This window comes from Stylophora pistillata, chromosome 3, assembly GCF_964205215.1.
Source record: "Stylophora pistillata chromosome 3, jaStyPist1.2, whole genome shotgun sequence".
Classification (NCBI taxonomy): domain Eukaryota; kingdom Metazoa; phylum Cnidaria; class Anthozoa; order Scleractinia; family Pocilloporidae; genus Stylophora; species Stylophora pistillata.
Window position 1 is genome coordinate 11,375,001 of NC_142521.1, and position 21,451 is coordinate 11,396,451.

General features: G+C 36.6%; 2 protein-coding genes across 2 annotated transcripts; one reads left to right on the top strand and one right to left on the bottom strand.

Annotated features, from left to right (window-relative positions):
* Positions 1-871: 871 nt before the first annotated feature.
* LOC111321097 (rhophilin-2) lies at positions 872-17,073 on the top strand. The gene is made up of 19 exons (XM_022923881.2): positions 872-1,160; positions 1,447-1,580; positions 3,942-4,070; positions 5,253-5,331; positions 5,647-5,724; positions 6,217-6,350; positions 6,818-6,872; positions 7,011-7,064; positions 7,716-7,773; positions 8,673-8,764; positions 9,871-9,966; positions 10,820-10,909; positions 11,413-11,479; positions 12,761-12,850; positions 13,065-13,162; positions 13,692-13,788; positions 14,178-14,254; positions 14,576-14,722; positions 15,154-17,073. The coding sequence occupies exons 1-19, from the start codon at positions 1,059-1,061 to the stop codon at positions 15,520-15,522; spliced, it is 2,046 nt and encodes a 681-aa protein (XP_022779616.2). The 5' UTR covers positions 872-1,058; the 3' UTR covers positions 15,523-17,073.
* Positions 17,074-19,031: 1,958 nt separating this feature from the next.
* Positions 19,032-21,280, bottom strand: LOC111321040 (guanine nucleotide exchange factor MSS4). Its single transcript, XM_022923811.2, has 2 exons — positions 20,756-21,280; positions 19,032-20,631 (listed from the first exon to the last, which is right to left on the bottom strand). Exons 1-2 carry the CDS (start codon positions 20,858-20,860, stop codon positions 20,374-20,376), a joined length of 363 nt encoding a protein of 120 aa, XP_022779546.2. The 5' UTR covers positions 20,861-21,280; the 3' UTR covers positions 19,032-20,373.
* Between the last annotated feature and the right edge of the window lie 171 nt (positions 21,281-21,451).

Here is a 21,451-nt window from a genome sequence, read left to right on the forward strand (position 1 = left end):
AAGAGTTTCAAAGCTGAGATTACAAGCGTTAGCCTTTCATCATAGCGAATGAAGAAAACCAAAATTATGTTGTTACCCCCACCAATGCAGCATCACAGTTTCTTTAGAAACCTACCCCTTTATTACCTACTTACCTATATACTGTCAGCCTTCCCATCATCCCCTTGTAGTGTGCCACAATGATTTGTCCTCATCCTGTTTTTTGTTTTTAGAGATCAATAAGTGATTTAAAATCAGTAGAGGAAGCACATGCTGCAGTTCACCTCAGACTGCTTAAAAATTATCTTCTTTTCACACAAAGTGACATTAGAAAGTAAACAGTTATCCTAAGGACAATATCTTCTCCACTTTTTTCCATATTTGACCTTATTATGCACCAACACATTGCCACTTTCGTTCAGGCTGTTCAATCTGATGTGATTCAAAAGGAAGATTGCTCTGTAACAATCAGAGGAATACAGGACTATAAAGTGCAAATTATTTTTTCTCTATGCCTGAAAACACTTGTCAAAGAATATCCTAAAGGATTGCTGAAGAATATAATTTTGTGTTATTCGCTATTTTTCGTTTGGTGTTTGAGTTTTTGACAACTACAAATCCCACTGTTCACCGCAGCTGTGAATTTCGACTGAGAGGTTTTGCACAGCAGCCATGTTGCATGACAGGAACAATAGATTATTTTTCCCATAGGAAAAAATTTTCTTTCTTATTCAAAATATTTTCATTGTTCCTGCCATACAACATGGCTGTCATGCAAAACGTATATATCACTTTGCACGCTTTGCATACCATAGTGGTATTTGTTGTCAGGGAGGGTAGGGTTGCTATTATCAAAGCATGAGAATCACGTGTTTCGTCCATTCAGGATTTACGAAATGTCATTGTAATGATTCAATAACAAAGGTATTCGAGCGGAAATATAAACACGCTGAAGGGGGACATAAACTTCTTATGAACCATGACGAATCGTAATCATCCAGTATAGGTGATATATTTGCTTTCAAAATCGCGCTTGGTCAGCTCAATACAGACTCCCGTTGTTTGAGACTTCAGTTGACATGACAAGTGTTATGGTTCCCACGGACGGACTTGAAATGTCGGAGAAAAATTGTCATACGGGAAATGATGTTCTCAAAGGTGACCGCGTAAAGCTTGAAGTGGTGAGCAATATTCACAAAGTGGTGTTCTTGTAGAGATATAATCTTTAAATAAGTTCCAGTATGTCCAATATACTGTATAAGAGTTTGTGGCTAATTTTAAGCCCTCCAATGGTGAAATTTACCCGATGCTATCTATCATTAAAATATTTGCTTATTTGCGTCCTTAATCACCAAACAAAAACATCGTCTCCCGTTGGAAGATGTCTGTGAATAGAAGATGCCGTGTTTGCCATTGTCTACCAAATTCAATTTACTCGTTGTTTTGTATTTTCTCATTCAACTAAAGGATGATGCCGAACTAGGATCTCGCAAGACATCTGCTCGATGGAAACTTCAACACAAACGACAAGTATTAAATCAGAAGATATTTAAGCAGACAAAATTACGGGATGGTGCCGAAAATTTAATGAAAGCTCTCAGGTAAGTTATACTTAAGTGAATTTATTTTGGGTTTTTGCCTCCCAAGTACTCTATGAAATACAAAGTGTACTTGTAGACATATAATTTTAAATTTTACTCTCCAGTTTATAACTGTTTGCATAGCTTTCCTTCTCCAGAGTTTTCTTTAGTTTTCCTCTAATTGACCGGGTATGTTTCATGGTCCGTTAGATAGAAAACAATGATAATATTGTAAGCGTTTCATTTCTAGAAAGATTAAACCACAGCATGCAAAATCGATTAAGTTCACAGAATTATGTAGATTCGGCATCAACTCGATCAAGTGAATTATGGCATCTGCATGATAATACAACTGAAGACTTTCAATTTAGTCGTGTAAATTACATTAACAACAACAACATTGATCAGTGCAATATGTTAAATTCAATTATTTCAGATTGTCTGATAAATGAATAACCTTCTTTTAACAGCTTTGATCTGTTGAAGGATGAAAGATTCAATTAAAAAAATTTGAAGCATGTATTTTGACGGTACATCCTTTACACTTAAGTTTATTTCCTCGGTATTAATTTCTGTTCGATTTCATAGTCCACAAAAAAGTATCGTCTAATTATGTGTGGAGGACAAAATTAATTCAGAGTATTGGTTGTAAATATTGTCTGACTTGACATTTGCTCGGTCTGAGTATAGTGGCCTAAAAAAAATAAATAACACGAAAAAAGGTTTGTTTTTACGTGAGGCAAAAATAGATAGTATTTAAATACCTGTCAACTGTGATGTTAGCTATCTAAAACTTTGATCCTATTCCAGCTTTTTCCTGTTGACCAATTTTCATTTCCAATGGAAAAATGCAAGCTATTACAGTCTTACTTGACCTCTACATTAACAAAAGTTGTTTGATCTGAATTAAACTAAAATGAAAATTTAATTAAAAATAGAAAAGCCTGGATAAAATATGGGACCCTCTCCAAATATTTTACTGGAAATATCTAGTCAGGCCATTACAGACAATTTGGTACACTCAAAGGATTAAAATTTTATGGCTTGGTTTAAATAATAGTAGTTGGTGGATATGCACATACGAACAGATTATTAGCAGTCCCTCATTTTTGGCAAAGTGTGGCTCATGAGTCATAAAGATCAGCGTCTCAGTCTTCAATTGGGAGCCACATTAAAGAGCAGCATGGGCATACCCCAAGTGACTTGCATCACAGTTTCAAAATCCTGAAGAAATGCAAAAGTAAACTGGACTGCCTAATTTACGAGATGCTTTTTATAAAAGAAATTAAGCCAAGCTTGAACAAACAGTCAGACTGAATCCGCGCAAAGCTATTTTTATAATAATTTACGGTATCTTCATAGAATTTATAGTTTTACTTTCGTCAACTCTCATATTAATTTATTCGTATCGTCTCCTTTGCAATTTTATCACTTCTATTTTACGCCTAGCGTTTACATATTTCCATATTTTATCGCCTTTAAATATCATTCCCATGTCTTGAATTTAGTACATATATGTAAAAATTTTCCTTTTCATCAGCTTGAAAATGACCTTGACAAGGTCGAAACACCGCTCAAAATTATTATCACTAATTTTTATCTTGAAAGCTTTTCTAAAAAAACTACTTATCAAAATTTTAATATAAAAGGCTTCAATTTGCCTTTTGACAATGAAAAACTGCGATAAAATATTATAAAGCATGACACGACGTTTCGACGTTTCCAGAACGTCATTATCAAGTAAACTAAAATAATAAAATCGAGCATATATATAATGAAGCGGTGAATAAATTACAAAACGTTAAAAGTCAAACAAAGAGTTTAGCCCTAATGGAATCGCTCTGGGTGTTTAAATTGGGCCTTATTGTTCTTATGTACAACATTTCATAAACAAATCTTTACTTATTCGAATTTGCCTTTTGTGGAGGTATTCCAAGGCTGTGGTCTAGCAGTGCCCGGTGACCCTTGGCAACTTAACCTTTGCTCTTGGGCAACTCAGGAATTTTAGTTTTTTCATAAAAAAGTATATGCTGGGCACCCTGGATTTCACAGTTTCAGAGTTCACTGGGCTCCATTCAATTTTCCTTAGAGTACAGCCTTGCTATTCACCATTTGTACAACCTTTCAATTTTAAGGATTACATAACAAGTTGCTTGCAACTCAATTAGTGAGAGTGTCGTCAACACAAAACTTGCATCCATGATAGCAATAACATTTAGCTAGTCTCCAATGGACTTTTTAAGGGTGGTATTACATTTAGTATCCTTAACTGAATGATGCTACTGTCACCTCCCCTAGCTAAACAGAATGGGACATCCAGAAAGTATTGAAAAGTAGACTATAAAACTGAACAAGTTAATTTGTTTAATATATTTTTTTTAGGATAACAAATGATCGCAAAACAAAGCTAGCTGCAAAAACAGAGTTGAGTTTTGCTAATTCCCAATTGGACTTGCTAAAGGAAGAACTAGAAGGAATCAACAGCACCTTGGATGTGTATCAGTTTGACAGGTAAATCTATAAATTAGCCTTTTGGGGCTGGTTATTTAAAAATAAACAAAGTTTTGCTGTTGTTTAACAAAATGGCATCCTAAACAACCCCCCAATTACCGTGAAAATTCACACCTTTGTTCCTAGGAATTCCTAAGAATGGATTCTTAGGAATTCTTAAGAAAGTCCTAGGAATTCCTACCTTTAATTCGCAAGGGTATAATCTAGCTGGATTTATTATCTGAACATTTACTTTTGTGAACAGTGTACATACATACATACATTAATTGACCACTCCCCATAGGGGCTTTTCAGGGCCAACAACCACCCATCCCGCCCAGGGGAGGACATCCACCACACAATAATCTCGTGCATGGGAAATTAATGTCTCCTACCCCTAACCCTGCAGAAGACGGGGCCTACGGTTTATTCATCCTTATCCGAGAAGACTAGAATATCTATCCATTTCTTGATTATAGAAAGGTAGCAAATTCTCCTCACTTATTTTAAGACCATGAGTATTGGTTCGGCCAGGGCTCGAACCCTCGACCTCCCGCACATCACAATCCGGCACTCTAACCAATTGAGCTAACCGGGAGGCGGTGTCAAGGGAGGCAAAAGCTAATGGGGGAAAGACATAATTTGATTAATTCGACTCTCTTATAGAGAAGCACTGAACCCCACATGTTATACTGTGGTTTGGGTTATCTGACCTCTGGCAAAAAACCAGCCCATAAAGTCTTTTGGGTCTGAGTGGTGGAGAGAGAAATTTTGTTTACTGTTTTTAATCATAAGTAGCTAGTGTGGCACAGTTGAATCCTTAATTGCTGATGAGGAATTTGAATGAAACCAAAGTTGAAACAATGTAAAATTCCTCAAGGGGAATAGGACGAAGAAAGATGATGAAGTACTAAGTTGAATCCTTTGGAAAGTGTGTTGTGATTTGCTTATAAATAAATTCAATTACTTTTCTTTCAATAACCAGATGTGGGAGCTGGTAAAACCAAACCTGCTAATAACAACTTTAGTTACCTAGTCATCGCTGTGTCCCTAAGTTTGGTGCAGATTTTGTACCCTAAATTTCCTCTCGTGTCCTACTATCTAATGCTAATATTATTTCATATCAGGTAAGTATAAGTGATACTTGCCGTTTGTTCATTGTTACTGATTTTTTATTTGTGTTTGTCTTAATCTGTAATAAAGATCTGTAGAGCACCAGATCCCTTTGATCGCTGTTGGTCTCAGAGAAACAAAAGAACTTGATTTTAAATCTCAGTTTAAGGTATGTATGTTCATCTTCAGCTGTACGAGGGTGTAAACTAACACAAAGTGGGTAAAGTCTAGATTGAACAACAATGTGTTTTTTAAGTCTTGGCCTCACTTTAAGATCCTCCATGATTACAATTATTATAGCAAATTATTCATCCACAGTTATTTGTGCATCCACAATCATTCCGCAACTTTGTTGGGGGAAAATGGGGGGCTTAAATAACTAAATGTTATGAAGATACGATATACTCACCACAGGTACACTGTAATGTTCAATATCACAAGGTATTATAAATTTTACAAGAGGTTCCGTGCTGTCTATTTTTAGGATTTCATTTTGGAACACTACAGTGAAACTCCAGAAAACTATGAGGAAGAGCTTGAACTATTTGAGAATCTAAGAAAGGTTTGTCTAATTGATAAGTCACCTGTACTGGCACCCAGTAATAAACATTATGGTGGTACCTGGGCACCCAGACTTATATTCATTTGTGAAATTTTTAATGTTCTCAAAGCTTTTTTTTTTTCAAAACGTATTTTCAAAGGTTTAATCAAAGTGTATTTAAAAAATTCTTCTTAGAATAGATAATAAAATAATTTCAAGGGAATTAATGCAGCTGACAAACATAAGGAGAATATAAAGAGCTTTAAAATGATATTCTACAAAGAAAGATCATTCATGCATTGACCTTTCTTCAACTAGTACCTTACTTCTGTCATTCAAATATGATTTCAATTTACCAGTATGTTTTCTTTTTTATTCAATTGTCCTTTTGTTGTAGCCTGCGTGCAGCCCCACTGGTCCTTGACGAAGGACAAGTGCAGGGCTGCACACAGGCTATTTTGTTGTGTCATAAAAGAAAACCTTAATGTGACTAAGTATCCTCCTTCTTAACAGGAAGCTGTGAGCAAAGCCAACAGAGATGAGAATGGTATCTATTCTTTGTTCAAGTACTACAACCAGCTCTACTTTGTGGAAAAGAAATTCTTTCCCCATGGGAAACACCACACATTGTCAGTTTATTTTCACTGGTGAGTTTGAACCTATTCTTATGCAGTTTACCCTATGATATAAATTAGTGTGACAATAATAATTGAGAAAAATTGACAGGAAAAGGAATGGAAATTAATGTGAGAGTGGAGCATATGTTTCAAAATATGAGAAGTAAGTATATAAGAGCAATTGAAACAAAGAAACTGGAGAGGAAAAAATATGTTGCAAAACTGATAGAGAAAAAGAACAGGAATGCATTTAGATTCTGTGTTGGTCTCCCTTAAGGGTCACTGTCAAAGAAAAGAATCTCATCAATGTGTGTGTGCCCATCAGTTTTCTCATTTTACTAGCTACAATTGTTTGAAGATTGTAAAGAGAAATGAAGGAAAATTAAAAGAAATTAATTTTATGGAAATTGGTGAGCGTGCCACTATATAATGATGTAAAAATAACTAAAAATAATAATTTATTGATCATTCAATAATGTTGGCTCTCTCTGTGAAAGGTTTGATACCACAACTGGTTTACCAAAAATTCAAAGATCTGTTGCATTTGAAAAGGTATGGACATCCTTATTATTAATTTTATTTTAATAATCAACATATCTGCATGTTGCCTTCTGCACTACTTTGGGTTTATGAAATTCCAATTGAAATGAATTTTTCTTATTACTTAAAAGTAAACATTACATTTTGTAGGCTAGTGTGCTCTTCAACATTGCTGCCATCTGGAGTCAAATTGGTGCAAAGCAAGTAAGTTAAAGTTCATATAGTACAGTGATATTTTTTGTGTTTTTACAGTCTACTGTAATTTATAAGATGTAAATATATTCTTAAATTCTCTGTTGTGTGCCACATAATCATTATCCAAGGACCCTGGAGTTGGCCATAAGCTTTTGCTATTCTATTCTGTCTTGTGCCATGTTTTGTTTCTCTTTTGGCATTTATACATAGGATTTGTGCCTCACTGTTAAGGCTGGCTGTGCAGTGATTAACTATGACTTCTGGACAGCTGCCAGCTTTTATGTATAGCTGTGCATCACTTAGGGCGAAAAAAGGTGTATTTGGTGGTCAGTTCATTTTCTGCTTTCCTGAGGATGTTCCCCAAAAGTGATGCTGTTTTTATTGTATTAGCAAGATGAGACTGACTTGTTTAATTTATTACTCTCTCAAAGAATTCTTCTTTCAAGATAGTATCTGATTGCTTGATTACCATATGGTAGCACAAAAAGCTACACTGTGACTGTCTTTAAGCTCCTTGGTTTATTATATAGCCACCCTTCACATACATATTCTGATTGAGTTTGAAATTATTCATTAAGTGTATGGGATTTGTGATTCAGGGTCCAGTGTCCTAAAAATTTATTTTACAATTAAAAACAATGAGGTCTTACTTCCTTACAGGACAGAAGAACTGAGGCTGGACTCAAAGAAGCAATTGATGCTTTTCAGAAAGCTGCAGGTAACATTTTCAGGCTGCAAACCAGCTCGGTTTTATATTTCTGCAGGTCTTGAACTCTTGATTTGTCAGGAGCCTTGTTGATATTTTCTTCCTAAGAGTAAATATGAACTCTGTGTGAAAGTGGGTGAAGGACCTTTGGAACCTTCTCAAACATTGTTCGTGTTTAAAGGCTGATAGTTTCGAAAGAAACTGTTTGGGGCTGCGTCGGTGGGGGTAACGAATTAATTTGGATATATCAACAAAGTTGAAATGGTAAATTGGCCACCGTAAAAGAATTACAAAAGCTGACGTTTCGAGCGTTAGCCCTTCGTCAGAGCGTTAGCCCTTCACTCCGACGAAAGGCTAATGCTCGAAACATCAGCTTTTGTAATCGTTACGTTGTACGTGTTTCTTGAGAGGTCTGACTGTAAAATTACCAGTGGCGGAATAAAATGCATCTCCAAGGCTGCATCATTCTGCCATCATAGTTGGCATGTTTTTGAAAAGCACTAGTTAGCAAGAAACTGATCAAGCTCTTTCTCAGCTTTTACTTAATACATAACCCAAGTGTATGGCAAAGCTGAGGTGTCTGTTAAAACTCATTTAGCTCTTGCAACAATAACACCAGTATGAGTCAAAATGGTAAAGGCAGAGTGTCACGGAGTGTCAGTGTGTCACCCACTGACTGGTTTGTAGGACCCAATGCTTAGGATTAAACTCCCCTACAACTTAACATCCCCTTCCCCTAGTATATTTACCAACTACCCCATCACATTTATCTTTGTTTTGACCTACATATCTATCACTACATGGGTATTGGAGACCCAGAGGCACCCAGCTTTTTAAGGTTGCTTTTCCAAATTTTCTCTACTGTGAATAGCTTGTTGTGTTGAATTACTTGAATTTGCTTTATTATTCAGGTGTGTTTAAATTTATCAAAGACAACTTTATCAATTCGCCTAGTGCTGACCTAACACCAGAGGTAATGGAGATGCTGATGGCTGTCATGCTGGTGAGTGTAAAGTTCAAGTGAGCCACATTCTAAAGAATGAAGGAATAGGGAGTGGAAAGCCCAGAACTGATTTTTTTTCATTGTGGATCTGCAAGGTGTAAGAGTATCATGATAATAGTACTTAAATACCTGTGAAATTTAATAATAATAATAATAATAATAATAACAATAATAATAATAATAATAATAATAATAATAATGACCTTTATTAGTAATATATGCTTCCACATAGTGGCTCTTCACTACTAAATAAAAACTAACTATATACTACATAATACTTACAATAAATCAAAATTGCTAAAATAGTGAATAATAAAAACTATACTAGATTATCCATTGCATGTCAGTATGTGTCTCTTAAGATTTATACAAAAAAAGTGCATGGTCACTGCAATTCCTTAGCTCCGCAGGAAGCTTATTAAAAGCTTCTGCAGCTTGGTCTTGTAGAGTGTTCTTGAGTTAAATTATGGCAATACAAACGTCAGAGATAAAGATTACCTCAAACAAGAAAGATCAGTAAGGATTGGAGGAAGGCTTTTCTTTTACAACCACTAATTAACTCTGTTTTCTCATTATGGTCCTGTTTGAAGTTATTACCCCTCTAAATGATTGGAATCCTTTTGTCTCGTACCTGTAAATTTATTTAACAACTCAGCCATTGATATTATGTCGAGATAGCGTACGGGAATTATGATCGATGGCTGCTGCACTAAGCTAAGTTGTACCAGTTTGGCTTAGACAAGGTTGAGTCTAGTGGTACCTCCAACCATGCAATGGGGATGGGAAGGTGGGCCATTCTCTTAATAGCACTCTGCTGGAAAACTGAGTGTTAGTTTAAAGTGATTAAAAAACTTCCTCAGTATTTTTTATAAGCTTGTTAATATGTAACTAATATAAAAAATGTTCACTTGGCTTAGAAAATTCCATATCAGCTTTGTATATCATTTTGAGTGTTGTAAATAGCAGGGTTTTCTTTTGAAAATTTTAGTAGCAGGGGAAAATCTGCACAGTAACCAGAGAATTATCTGCATGTCCTCCAATGTTTAATTAACACCAGGGAGTAGTGCACAACTTTGTAATATCTTCATAATTCATCTATTTCTCAGGCTCAAGCACAAGTGTGTATATGGGAAGAACTAATTCTTGGAGGAATAAAAGATAATTTGTCAGACAAGATAGTTGCTGCTCAGGAATGTTCCCAGGCAAGACCCACAACTTTTGATTTGATTAGCAATCTTTTTCATGGAACAGAAGTTTATTTATACAACCTCAAAACTATTGTTACTTGCATCTGGCTATATATGGAAAAGAATAATTTGGATATATCAACAAAGTTGAAATGGTAAATTGGCCACCATAACGATTACAAAAGCCATGTTCCCACCAATAACGTAGCTCCATTTTCTGCCTTAAAAAGCACACACAACCCACAATTCCTCTATTCGCTCCAACGAAGGGCTAACGCTCGAAATGTCAGCTTTTGTAATTGTTACAGTGGCCAATTTACCATTTCAACTTTGTTGATATATCCAAATTATTTCGTTACTCCCACTGACGCAGCCCCAAACAGTTTCTTTCAAAACTAGCAGCCTTTATTCATATGGAACAGAAGTTTATTTATACAACCTCAAAACTGTAATTATAATGATTACTTGCATGACTGGCCATAGAAATATGTGACAGGAACATGCTGTGATTGGAGGTGATTTTAGAATGTTCACTCATCCACCTGTGAATTCTTGGTACCTGGTTGTGTTTCATTTGTTCTGCATAAATTTGAAATTGAGTGAAACTTTAATTCTCCTCTATCTTCTTGAAATAAGTAAAAAAGAGAATAGTTACTGTTACATATGTATATTAGAGTGAACAGCCAGCAAATTTCTAGGTATTCTTTAAATTCTCCTTCATAAATTGTCAGTTCACATTATGGCTAGCATGATGTACATACTCATCAGTTGTAAAACTTGATTGCCTCTTCAAAACCTACTCTGTAGTATTGTAAAATTTTTAAGTGGCATCCTGTGATGAAAATCAATTTTTGTTTTTCCACATCAGGTTAGTCTGAGTTATAAAAAGGCTCAGATGATGATGAATTCTGGAATCTGCTTGAGTTGTGTTCCAATTTCCTGGAGAAACATGATGTCTGTGAGTATGGAATCGATCAAGTTTTCTGTGAAGTGTCATTATGATAAAACCTTAGAACCAATAGAAAGTTATCACAACAGCCAGTCAGGAGGAAGGAGAAAATATCAGAAGAAACCAAAGAGAACTCACAGTGAAAACAAGTGAACTGCTTACAGTGCAAAATAATGGGTCGGAGTGACCAAGTCACAATTGGTTTTATTTTTTAATCTTACCGGTTAAGAAAGAGGTATGAGTTTTCTAGACTTATCAAAGAGCATAGTTAGCAAAGTAAACCCAACTCAAGCAATCACAGATTATTTTGCACACTCAACTAAAAAATTCCCTATTTACAGTGGAATATGTAGCTTAATACAAGACATGATTACTTTGGTGTCTTAATTGGTTATAAGCTTATGGTCAGATTCTGTCTTGAGAATTCTCATTTGCTATACTTAAATAAGTTCATCAGCCTTTACCAAGTTGAGGCAATTAACATGTTAATTTTCTTTTCAATCTCTCTTCAGATAATGTGTCTTCACTATGAAGCTCTGTCACATTACTATGTTGCTGAGGGAATACTTAAAAGTGTGGGTAAGTATATGAAAGGCTGCTAAGTCCAATTTAAAGTTGAATGTAAATGTAAAGGTGGCTCACAGTCACAAAGAGTTCAACTGTAAATGTCTTACATTCTACATGAATATACTTTATCTTCTAACTCATCAACAATAGACAAGAAGTATGTGGTAGATGTCCAAGTACAGAGAGTAACCTTCAGTTGGTAACTCTGTAGATGGCTTACCCAGGTACTCCCTGACACCAATATTCCTCACTTGTTGTGCAATTATTTGGGTGTGGACAAAACCTGGCCTAGGCCATGGCCTACCCTATGGCCTACCCTATGGCCTACCCTATGGCCTACCCTATGGCCTACCCTATGGCCTACCCTATGGCCTACCCTGTGGCCTACCCTATGGCCTACCCTATGGCCTACCGGTGGTCAGATTTTTAAGAACATAAAAATAAAATCAGTAAGAGTCGAACGAATACGTTGGTGTACAATTATCTGTCTCTGAAAAGGGTATACTAAGAGGTCGCTAACACTATTTTCAACGTCCGAGGGAACGAAACACTGCAAATATTACAGCACTCAACCATAAGGGTAGGTTAAGGGGGAGGAGGGAGGAGGGGCCAATATTGCATGGTCGCAGAGGATATACAAAATGGTGGCTTTATGACGTGATGCAGGCTGTCAGTTGGTAACATATAGTGGAGAGCTGGTGTAAAAATGTAATGAACAGTGTTATATTGGAGAGCATACAATCATATCCAGGTAAGAAAATACAAACATTACGTGCCAGGCCAATTTTTTAAGTGCCCTCAAGTGCTGTAGAGTATTGAATTTGCAATGAGCACCCCAGGACACACACACATCGCCGTCGTAAGCATTTCGCAAACTTTACTTGCTTTTCTAATTAGGGACAGTATTGCACTGATTTGAAAGGAGAGCTGATAGGATGATGTTTTCCCAAAGGTTGCATTTAACCGGCTTGCATGTGTTCCTCGATTTCCTTATTCTATCAGAAGGTACGTAATGAAATTTTGATCGGAATGTGGCCGCCAAAACAGCAGAAGAAAGTCGTTGGTAAGACAGTACTCAGGAAAACGTTGAAAGGTTTCCAGCAATGCTATCCTTTTAAAAATCTGACCACCGGTAGGCCATAGGGTAGGCCACAGGGTAGGCCATGGCCTTAAGGCCAGGTTTTGCCCACACCCCAATTATTTTGGGATTGCCAGGTTTTGGTTTTGGTGTTTCAAAATAATATAGCTGTGATTGTAATCCCAACTGGTTCAGTATATGTTTTCTTTTATCAGAGAATCAGAGTGATGATAAGAAGGATGAAGCTATTCTTTCATCATTAGGCACCTCTCAGACTAACAGCAATGAAACCAAGAAAAAGCATGGTAAGTATATTTATATATTAGACCACTAATTGAATTGAACCTGTAATCCCTCAAAATGGAGTTTTAATCCTTCAAGCAGAACTGTAGTTCTTAATTCCTTACACCATTCAGTTTTAACAATTCCTTAGGCAGTCTCCACTCTTATCTGATGAGATACCATGATACGTTTGTCTTCTTTTCTTGGTTTGATTTAAGTGAATGTTTTTGCACCTAGCCAAAGCTCATCTCCATTCTGCACTTAAGTCACATGAGGAAGCCATGAAAACAAGGCAGATCTGTCGCCACTGTAGAAAAATCACAGGTCTACAAAAGGTATGCTTCATCTTTTTATGAAAGTGTGCAGTGATCAACAACCACCCATAATAAAATATAATTTCAAACTATTCTCCTCTCAGGAGTACATTGGTAAACTGTAATGGAACCTGGAAAACAGCTTGGGGTAACGTAACCCAGAAAAGCGGGGGGGGGGGGGGTACTGAAGGAAAGGAGTATCTCAGTACTCCTTGTCCTTACAGATTATGAACACTGGGAGAATTAACTAAGCTCTGGCTTTATAGGCTGCTTGGCTAGTTTGTTCACAGATCTATTTTCTTGCCAATTATTGTTCAGATCTTGAGCAAAATAAGAGCCTTGGTGAATAAGACAAATGCAAACTTGAGGGGATGGGGTCAGGGGCGGGTTGGCTGGTGGGGTTGTTCTCACTCACTCCTCATGTATGTTGATCTTAGAAGCAAAGGCAAAAAAAATGGCTGTGGACAGACTTAGGCTAGTCTGCAAGATCATTGATTGTATTGTTCTAGACTAAGTAAACAGTCAAGCAATTTTATTATGCATTTCTTAGGCTCTTCAAGATGCACGGATCATGACCACAGAAACATTAGTGGCTATGGAAGAAGAAGATGACTTTGATGACCCCTTAACATCAACCCCTGTGAAAGGTCAGCTTAGAAATCTTATTAAATGTGCCCCTTTTTATCCTGTTAATGTCTGAGAACCTCCAAATGTTCTGTAATCATAGTTTCAAACTATCCAAATTTAATCCTTTATTGGACAAATTTAATAACAGTAAAGATTAATAGCTTGACTGAGCAATGTGGTCTAATCACAACTGACCCCTATATATTTAATAAGTAATAGGACTACATGCTTGTCCAGTTTTGAAAATAACTGTGGATTAAAAAAATTCCCCTGACAGCCAAGTTGGTCAAGGCTGTAGGCCAAGTCCAATTTTGGCTGTCCTGAGATTTTTTTTTTCATCCAATTATTCCAAATTGGACAGCATGTAGTCCTATTATATATACATATTATTGTTTTTTTTCTCCCACAGCTATAACAAATTATAAAGCAGCATGTGTTGCTCCCAATTTTAGCCAAGCATCTGTAGAAGACTTGTTTCATAGACTGGTGAGATATTAATACCTAAGATATATTCTTACATTACTAATTAAAGCAAGTTTTTTTTCTCAGTGTTGTAGAACCAAACCAAGGTACTTAAAAATAATGCAAAATAAGAAAAAAGACATTTTCAATTTTCACCAAGGGCGAGAGAACAGTAAAAGAGTACACTCAGTAAAAGTAAAAGTGATGCAATTATGGACTTCATCTTCTAAACTCAACTGAAATTTGTTTTTCCTTTGTGATGAACCTTCCTGTCAATTTTGATATATTATAAGAATTGATCAGTTAGAGAGTGGCCTGTCATGAGCTTTTTTAAAATGCTTCCAGGGTCCTGTGCATGTATTCAATGCTAATTTAGAGTGGAGTGCACCAAAAAGTGTTGAACTAAAGAAAACGGACAAAGGATATGGCTTCAGCGTGATAGGCTCTGCCCCAGTTATTATTCAAAGTGTAGAGGGGCAAGGACCTGCAAAGGTTTGTTCAATAACTGTAAATTTCTTTTGTCATAATAATAATAATAATAATATAATAATAATAATAACTTTATTTCAGTGTCAAACTTCTAGCCAGCCCGTAACAGGCTCACTAATTGGGGACACACAAAATGAAAATAAACTTTAAATTAAACAAATTTAAATAATGATGGTTTTTGAGGAGAGGGGAAAACCTGAGTACCTGGAGAAAAACCTCTTGGAGCAGAGTAGAGAACTAACAAACTCAATCCACTTATGACACCGGGTCCGGCAATCGAACCCGGGACACATTGGTGGAAGGCGAGCGCTCTCACCACTGTGCCAACCCTCCTCCCTCATCCCTTTGGGCTGCATTTTCATGGATACAAATGACATCTGTTAGCATTTTTGTAAACTTCATTGTGATAATTTTCAGTTTTATGTCCTTTTCAGGATGCTGGAATTCAAGTAGGAGACATAATCACAGCTGTAAATCAGACTGACTGCAAATGGGGTGATCATTCTTCTGTTGTGTCCTTAATTCGTAATACAGAGACTTGTGTCACGCTCGAGACTGTAACACCCTCCTCTCTGCAGCACATAGCTTCATTGTACAATGTTAAGCTAGCAAGGGATGATCAAGTGGTAACCAGTGACTATAGTGGCTCTATAGGTAGTCACAGTTCAGGATCATCCAGAAACAGTACGCTCAATGGGTTAAGCTCCCAAGCAAGTAGTAGCTCATCTGGATCAACAAAATCTGGTACTCCTGTTCGACATAGTGTGCTGCTGAACATGGGCAATGAGTCAATTTTGTGGTAACCAACTGAAATAAATCCACTTGGAATCAGAATATTGGCAATGTTGTGGCACATGCCCTTTGCTTCAGCTCAGAAAGTGCAAACATCTGAGCCTAATTTCATTCATTCTAGAGCAAGTGCTTTTCAATTGAATGATGTAAGACCAAAACCATAGCCAAAATCAGTGATCTTAGCAGCCAATCAGAACTAAGAAACATCACGAGGCCACTGAGAATTCAAAGGAAAAAAGAGCACACTCTTGGTAATTCAAAATTCCAAGTCACCACTTGTTGTGGGTTGTTTTTCATCTGATTGGTTGAGGGTGGCATGTTTTCTAGACTAATCACATAAGGTAGTAGAATAAAATCAATTTGATCCTGGATTGCCTTCATCATTCATTTGAAATTTACTCTGATATGAATGGTCATGGCATTTAGCTAATGTTGAGCAACATTTGTGATTGTGTTTCTAAACTTTTCCTGAATGTGCATCTAGTGGGCACTGGGAAGCAGGCCAGTGGTGAAGTGCTGCAAGCACTGAACTCCTGTCTCTGGGGTCAGGTGTGAGTACTGGAATTGTCGTTATCAAAGAGCTAACCATGTACTTGTTCCTGGCCCTTGCTCAGGGAGTTTTTCTTTGAGGGAGCTCACCAATTTTTCCTATCCATGAAACCCACTACTTGAAATCCAATTTGATCAGAAATGGGGAGCAAAGAGCCACAGAGAATAGATGCTGCTATTTAATCTGGTTATTTTATTATAATTATATTATTTATTTATCTTGTTAGCTTGGGGTATCAAAACAATTCAACCAACTATTGATGGAAATTAGCTGGATATTTGCTTGTTGAAGGCCAGGTTTGGTCTCTGAGAACACTTGTAGACTACATGTAGTGTGTTTTTTATTGTGGGGTGAAGGTTTAGGATGACTAGATATAATATATGAGGATCGACACAAGGTTTGGACATGACAGCATGTGATACTCCTTTTGGTCCATACCATGCTTTTGTTCTCCTTCCTGGGATTGGAGCTCGAAGTCTTTGTTGGAGCACATATTTCTTACCTTTAATTTATGTCAGCAAACATTGTAGCTTCTTGTTTTAAGTCCTGCTTTGGTATAAATATTAATGTTATCAGCAGATGGACAAACACTAAGTAATACAGAAACAATCTGTTCAGGAAGGAAGGCTCTACTCAAGAACTCTTTGTTTGCATATTTTTTTGTTTGATTTTGTATTTGCTTTGCTATAATTATAATTATTTTCGATTAATCAATTTTTTTATAAGTTTTTGTTAAAGTCAAAGTCAAAATATTTTCAACAAACATAGAGTAAGTCATTCATCAAAAATTGATTTCTTTTTATGGATATCATTTGAAATAGGTCTGCTCCAGTCATGGATCACAAAATAGGTATTTTTTACTTTGCTAAAATATGGATGTTTATCACAGAGAATTTATAATATATTTTGTATAAAACTTGTATTAATCAGTAAATGTTAAAAACATTAGGAACATCAATAAATGTTCATGGTCGTAACACAACAAATAAAATACTTAACCGTGCTAAGCCAATATGTATATAGACTCTGTGTAATTCTTCATTCTTTTTCCCTTAGTGCTTGCTTCCTCTTTAGACAATAGAGAGGGTGCTGACGCCTCCTTGGCATACAGTTTAGTTTGAATTGAAGGTCTACAAGCCTAGCAGTTGGACAGTTTCTGTTTCTTCCAGGTTTTCTGTTTCTTTTATTGTTTGGTTAGAAATGTCAAGCAATTCTAAAATAATTATTATCGTTACCCTTTTTTTGAAATACCTAACCTTAGCAACTAAAAAAAATCGCCATGTTCTCCCCCCCTTATTAAAACGTCTGGATCTCTGGTTTACATGTTTGTAATCATAATTACAGTTGTCAATGACTTGAAAATATTATAAAGGCTGGATGAAATAGGGCCATAATATGAACATTAAATTGAGTTTAATTTTTCTATTAAATTATATTATAACATTTACCGAATCAAAATATGGCGTCCAATTTGAATTACCATTGTTTTTTACTTACTAGCCTCATCTTCATGTGGAAAACACAAAAGGATTATCACATGTGTGAGAGGCTAGTAAGTCCAGAACAATGGCAATTCAAATTGGACGCCATGTTTCGATTTGTTGTATAACCAAAGTAAAGCATGCGCTCTGATTGGTCAATTTAGCATCCCCCATTTGCCCATGGGTGTACACTGCTGACGTGAGCAGATGCAAAGACCTTTTTTCCGCGCATGCTTGTTTTTTCTGGTCACGTAAGATTTGTTAAATAAAAGAGAACTCTTAAGCTACAATGTATCAATGGTTATAAAACAAATGGTAAACACCACAGCATACACTGTGGAGGCGAGGTGGCCTCATGGTTGGTGCGCTCGACTCCGGATCGAGTGGTCCGGGTTCGAGCCCCGGCTGGGACATTGTGTTGTGTTCTAAGGCAAGACACTTTACTCTCACAGTGCCTCTCTCCACCCAGGTGTATAAATGGGTACTGGCAATTTAATGCGGGGGGTAACCCTGCGATGGACTAGCATCCCATCCAGGGGGGAGTAGAAATACTCCTAGTCGTTTCATGCTACAGAAACCGGAGTTAAGCACCAGCCTAATGGGCCACTAGGCTCATAAACAGACTTTACTTACAGCGTACACTACTGAGTTATGGATGCACTTGGGAGGTTTGCTAAGCACTTAAGAAGCTAGAGTCGCTCTCAGCTATCGCCTCAAGTGACTCTTAGCAACCTCCCGCATGCATCCATAACTCAATAGTGTACGCTGTGGTGTTTACCATTTTGTTAATTGTCAACGCTTAAAAAAAGCCATCTGTATCTCTACGCTGATACAAAAGAAGGGAATATTTGGGGAAAATCTAAATTAGACTTCGTTCAAGTAAATTATGTCCATTTCTTGCCTGTTTATGTGAAGTGTGTAGTTCAAAAGAATTATGGATTTTAAAGTCAGAAATAGACCACTTTCATAAATGGCTGCTGGATTAATATTCTTTTGTTTAAATTTGAATTAGCCTTTCTGGCCTCATTCTACAATGTATTCAAAAGAATACATTATCTCAAGCAAGGCCAGAAGGGTTAATTTAAATTTAAACAAAGGAATATTATCTGGCAGCCATTTATGAAAGTGGTCTATAGGTGAGGTTTTTTAATGTACCTTAAGCTTTGTAAACAAAGTTATGGAAGAGAGACTTTCAGATATAGAGTGTGAACTAAATGATTTGCACAACACGAAGTCTGTTGAAGTACCTTTAAGAGGCATCTTAGAATATGAAAGTCATTAAAGACCACAGACAATGAAAACAACAAGCAGCTCTACTTGGAATGACCATATGGATAAAACTGAAGGAGTCTTCTTTGTTCAGTATACTTAAAAAATGTGCAAGTTCTTGAGAAATTTTTTTCTGAGGAAATTTAGAAGAATAGCTAAATTATAAAAGCATTTTGATTGGTTCTACTGGAGGACAGAGAAATAGATAAAATCACCATCATTAACAATTTTTTGCTTCTTTATTATATAAAACAAATAGATTCCATGTTGCCGCATGTGGGGTCTATAGTAGATCACAGATGTGTCGAAATGTGGTAAGAACAGCTGGACTCTCCCAGCTGTACCTAACCTGCCACTTTCTTGTTCTCAACACATTTTTACAACATCTGTGATCTGTTACCGAACCCATGCATGGGAATCTATTTGTTGAATTGACAGCTGTAATTATACAAACTAACTCAAAGTTGTAAAACATTACCAAAAGTAAAAAGTTGATGGCACTGAAAGAAGCGAATTAATATTATCATGCACACTTTGAACTCTTCAAATATAATGTTAAATTACTAGCAACTGAGAAAATTACAAAAAATATCTGCCAAACAAGCTATCTATGCAAAATTATATATGCTTAATCTAACATGCACTTTGATTGTTACTACTTATGATATATTTAATAACAGATGCATAGACAATGTCACCATTGAAAACTTTTTTCCTTATTTATGAAAAACAAATAGATTCCATGTTACTGAGCATCTGTTAAGTAATCAGTCACTGAAGACATCAGAATGATTTAAGAACATCAATGCCACTCGGCTGTGTCTTGGAAGCCATTTTTTTGTTCTTACTGCATCTTTAGATCATCTGAACACACCAGTGGCAACATGGAATATCTATTTGTGAAGTTGACAGCTTTATTCATACAAACTAACTCAGAAAATTGTAAAAAATGATTACCGGAGGTAAAACGTACATAACTTTGAAATAAGATACATTAACACCATTGTGTGTACTTTGAACACCTTGTCAGGATGTAATGTGTGAATCAATTTGAAGCCCTGTTCCGAGCAACTCCCCAAGCATTTGAGCTTTTGAAGATTAGTCCACTCAAATTCCTGGCCCCTCAGGGCTAAAATTGTGTTCAAATGTCCCACCCGTGCCAAGTGCCAGAGTCAATCGTCAATTTTTTTGTAAAAGGCAAGATTAGCAACCCCGATGTCCTTGTAGACCTTTTTTCATGAGCCATTTGCTTGTGAAAGTGAACTTTTTACCTTTAATTATATCTCCATGTTAAAAGGTAAAACACATTTATTTGCTGGAAAGATTTGACAGTTCCAGTTCAAATTCCCCAACCTACCCAGGCAAGATTCAAATTCCCCAACCCCCCCAGGCATGGACAACAGTCAAGTACCTGAGGGTTGCCCAAGAGGGGAGGGGGAATGTTGACGCTTGTAACTGATTGGCACAATATTTATGTCAAATTACTAATAAGGGAGAAAATGACAAAACGAATCTGAGGAATCACTCATGTCATACAATATCCTGTGCCAAATGCTGGGTAGTTATTGTGAGAAATCTTGATGTCCTACTCGTTCAACAGCAACATAAAACTTCGTCTTGTCATTAATGTCGTGCCATCCTATTGGTCCACACTCACAATCAGCACAAGCTAAATATTTGATTGAATCCACAGTCATTGAAAAGCCAACATTTTCGAAAGTGAACATATCTGAGACCATCCAGTGTTTTTTAAGGATTTCACCTTGATGTTCTTCAGCGCCAGCAAAGTCCTTCTTTTTCTGCATGAAAGGCAAGAATAGCTGTATGAAGAGAAATAAAAATGATCGTTTTTTCATGAATTGTAACTAACATAAATTCAATAAATTGTAGGGTTCAATTTTAAAGATGGATGAATGAGTTATTTTGACTTTGGAGATTCGGTACCTCTCTTTCTTCGTGACTGGCCGAGCAAGGTCGTAGAACTTTTGATCCACACAACTTGCACACCACCCATTTCTTGTTCTTTCCATTCTCAATGATATCATTCATCTTTCTCTTTTTAAAGTTAGTAATTGGTTTCTTCTCTCTTCCGGCTACAATGCTTCAAGGTTGAAAACTTCCAGGCGTTACAACGGCGCGGTTAGATAAGCATAGAGAAGCTGGAACCAATTTTAGAGACAAGGAGGGTTCCTGGGAGCGAGGGCTTCAATCGTAGAGAAAACACATCCCCATAATCCCTTGCGCCTTGGGGGGTAACCAGTCTGACAACAAAGCTAAGGACGCCATATCTGTATTTCATTCTACACGAAAACCGGGTATAATTGATTTTGGAAGCTGCTCTATTAATATTGTCACTCTTTGCGAGGATGTCTGATTCACTACAGTGCAAGATTCACGTTTCAAGAATTACCAACGAGGTCTTTTTACTTTAACATAATTTTTGAACTGCTCAAAATATTCTTCCAGTCTGTCTTGCAAAGTTATCTATCAAATTTGAAAAGTACTAAATGAGGCCTAGCGGATAGCATTACGTCTATTTCTATACTTAGTTCGTGCTGAGTTGCTTAGTCACTGTTCCGGAGGTCACATAATACAACCAATACGTGACGCATTTCTTAAAACAAACCAATCAAAGACCGC

What these genes read in the sequence shown, in the direction of transcription:
- LOC111321097 (XM_022923881.2), top strand. Translation starts at nt 1,059, where the DNA reads ATGACAAGTGTTATGGTTCCCACGGACGGACTTGAAATGTCGGAGAAA. An exon ending in TGCTGATGGCTGTCATGCTG is followed by an intron (nt 8,765 to 9,870) that starts GTGAGTGTAAAG and finishes TCTATTTCTCAG; the next exon opens with GCTCAAGCACAAGTGTGTAT. An exon ending in AACATCAACCCCTGTGAAAG is followed by an intron (nt 13,789 to 14,177) that starts GTCAGCTTAGAA and finishes TTTCTCCCACAG; the next exon opens with CTATAACAAATTATAAAGCA.
- LOC111321040 (XM_022923811.2), bottom strand. Translation starts at nt 20,860, where the DNA reads ATGAATGATATCATTGAGAATGGAAAGAACAAGAAATGGGTGGTGTGC. An exon ending in CCAGTCACGAAGAAAGAGAG is followed by an intron (nt 20,632 to 20,755) that starts GTACCGAATCTC and finishes CTCTTCATACAG; the next exon opens with CTATTCTTGCCTTTCATGCA.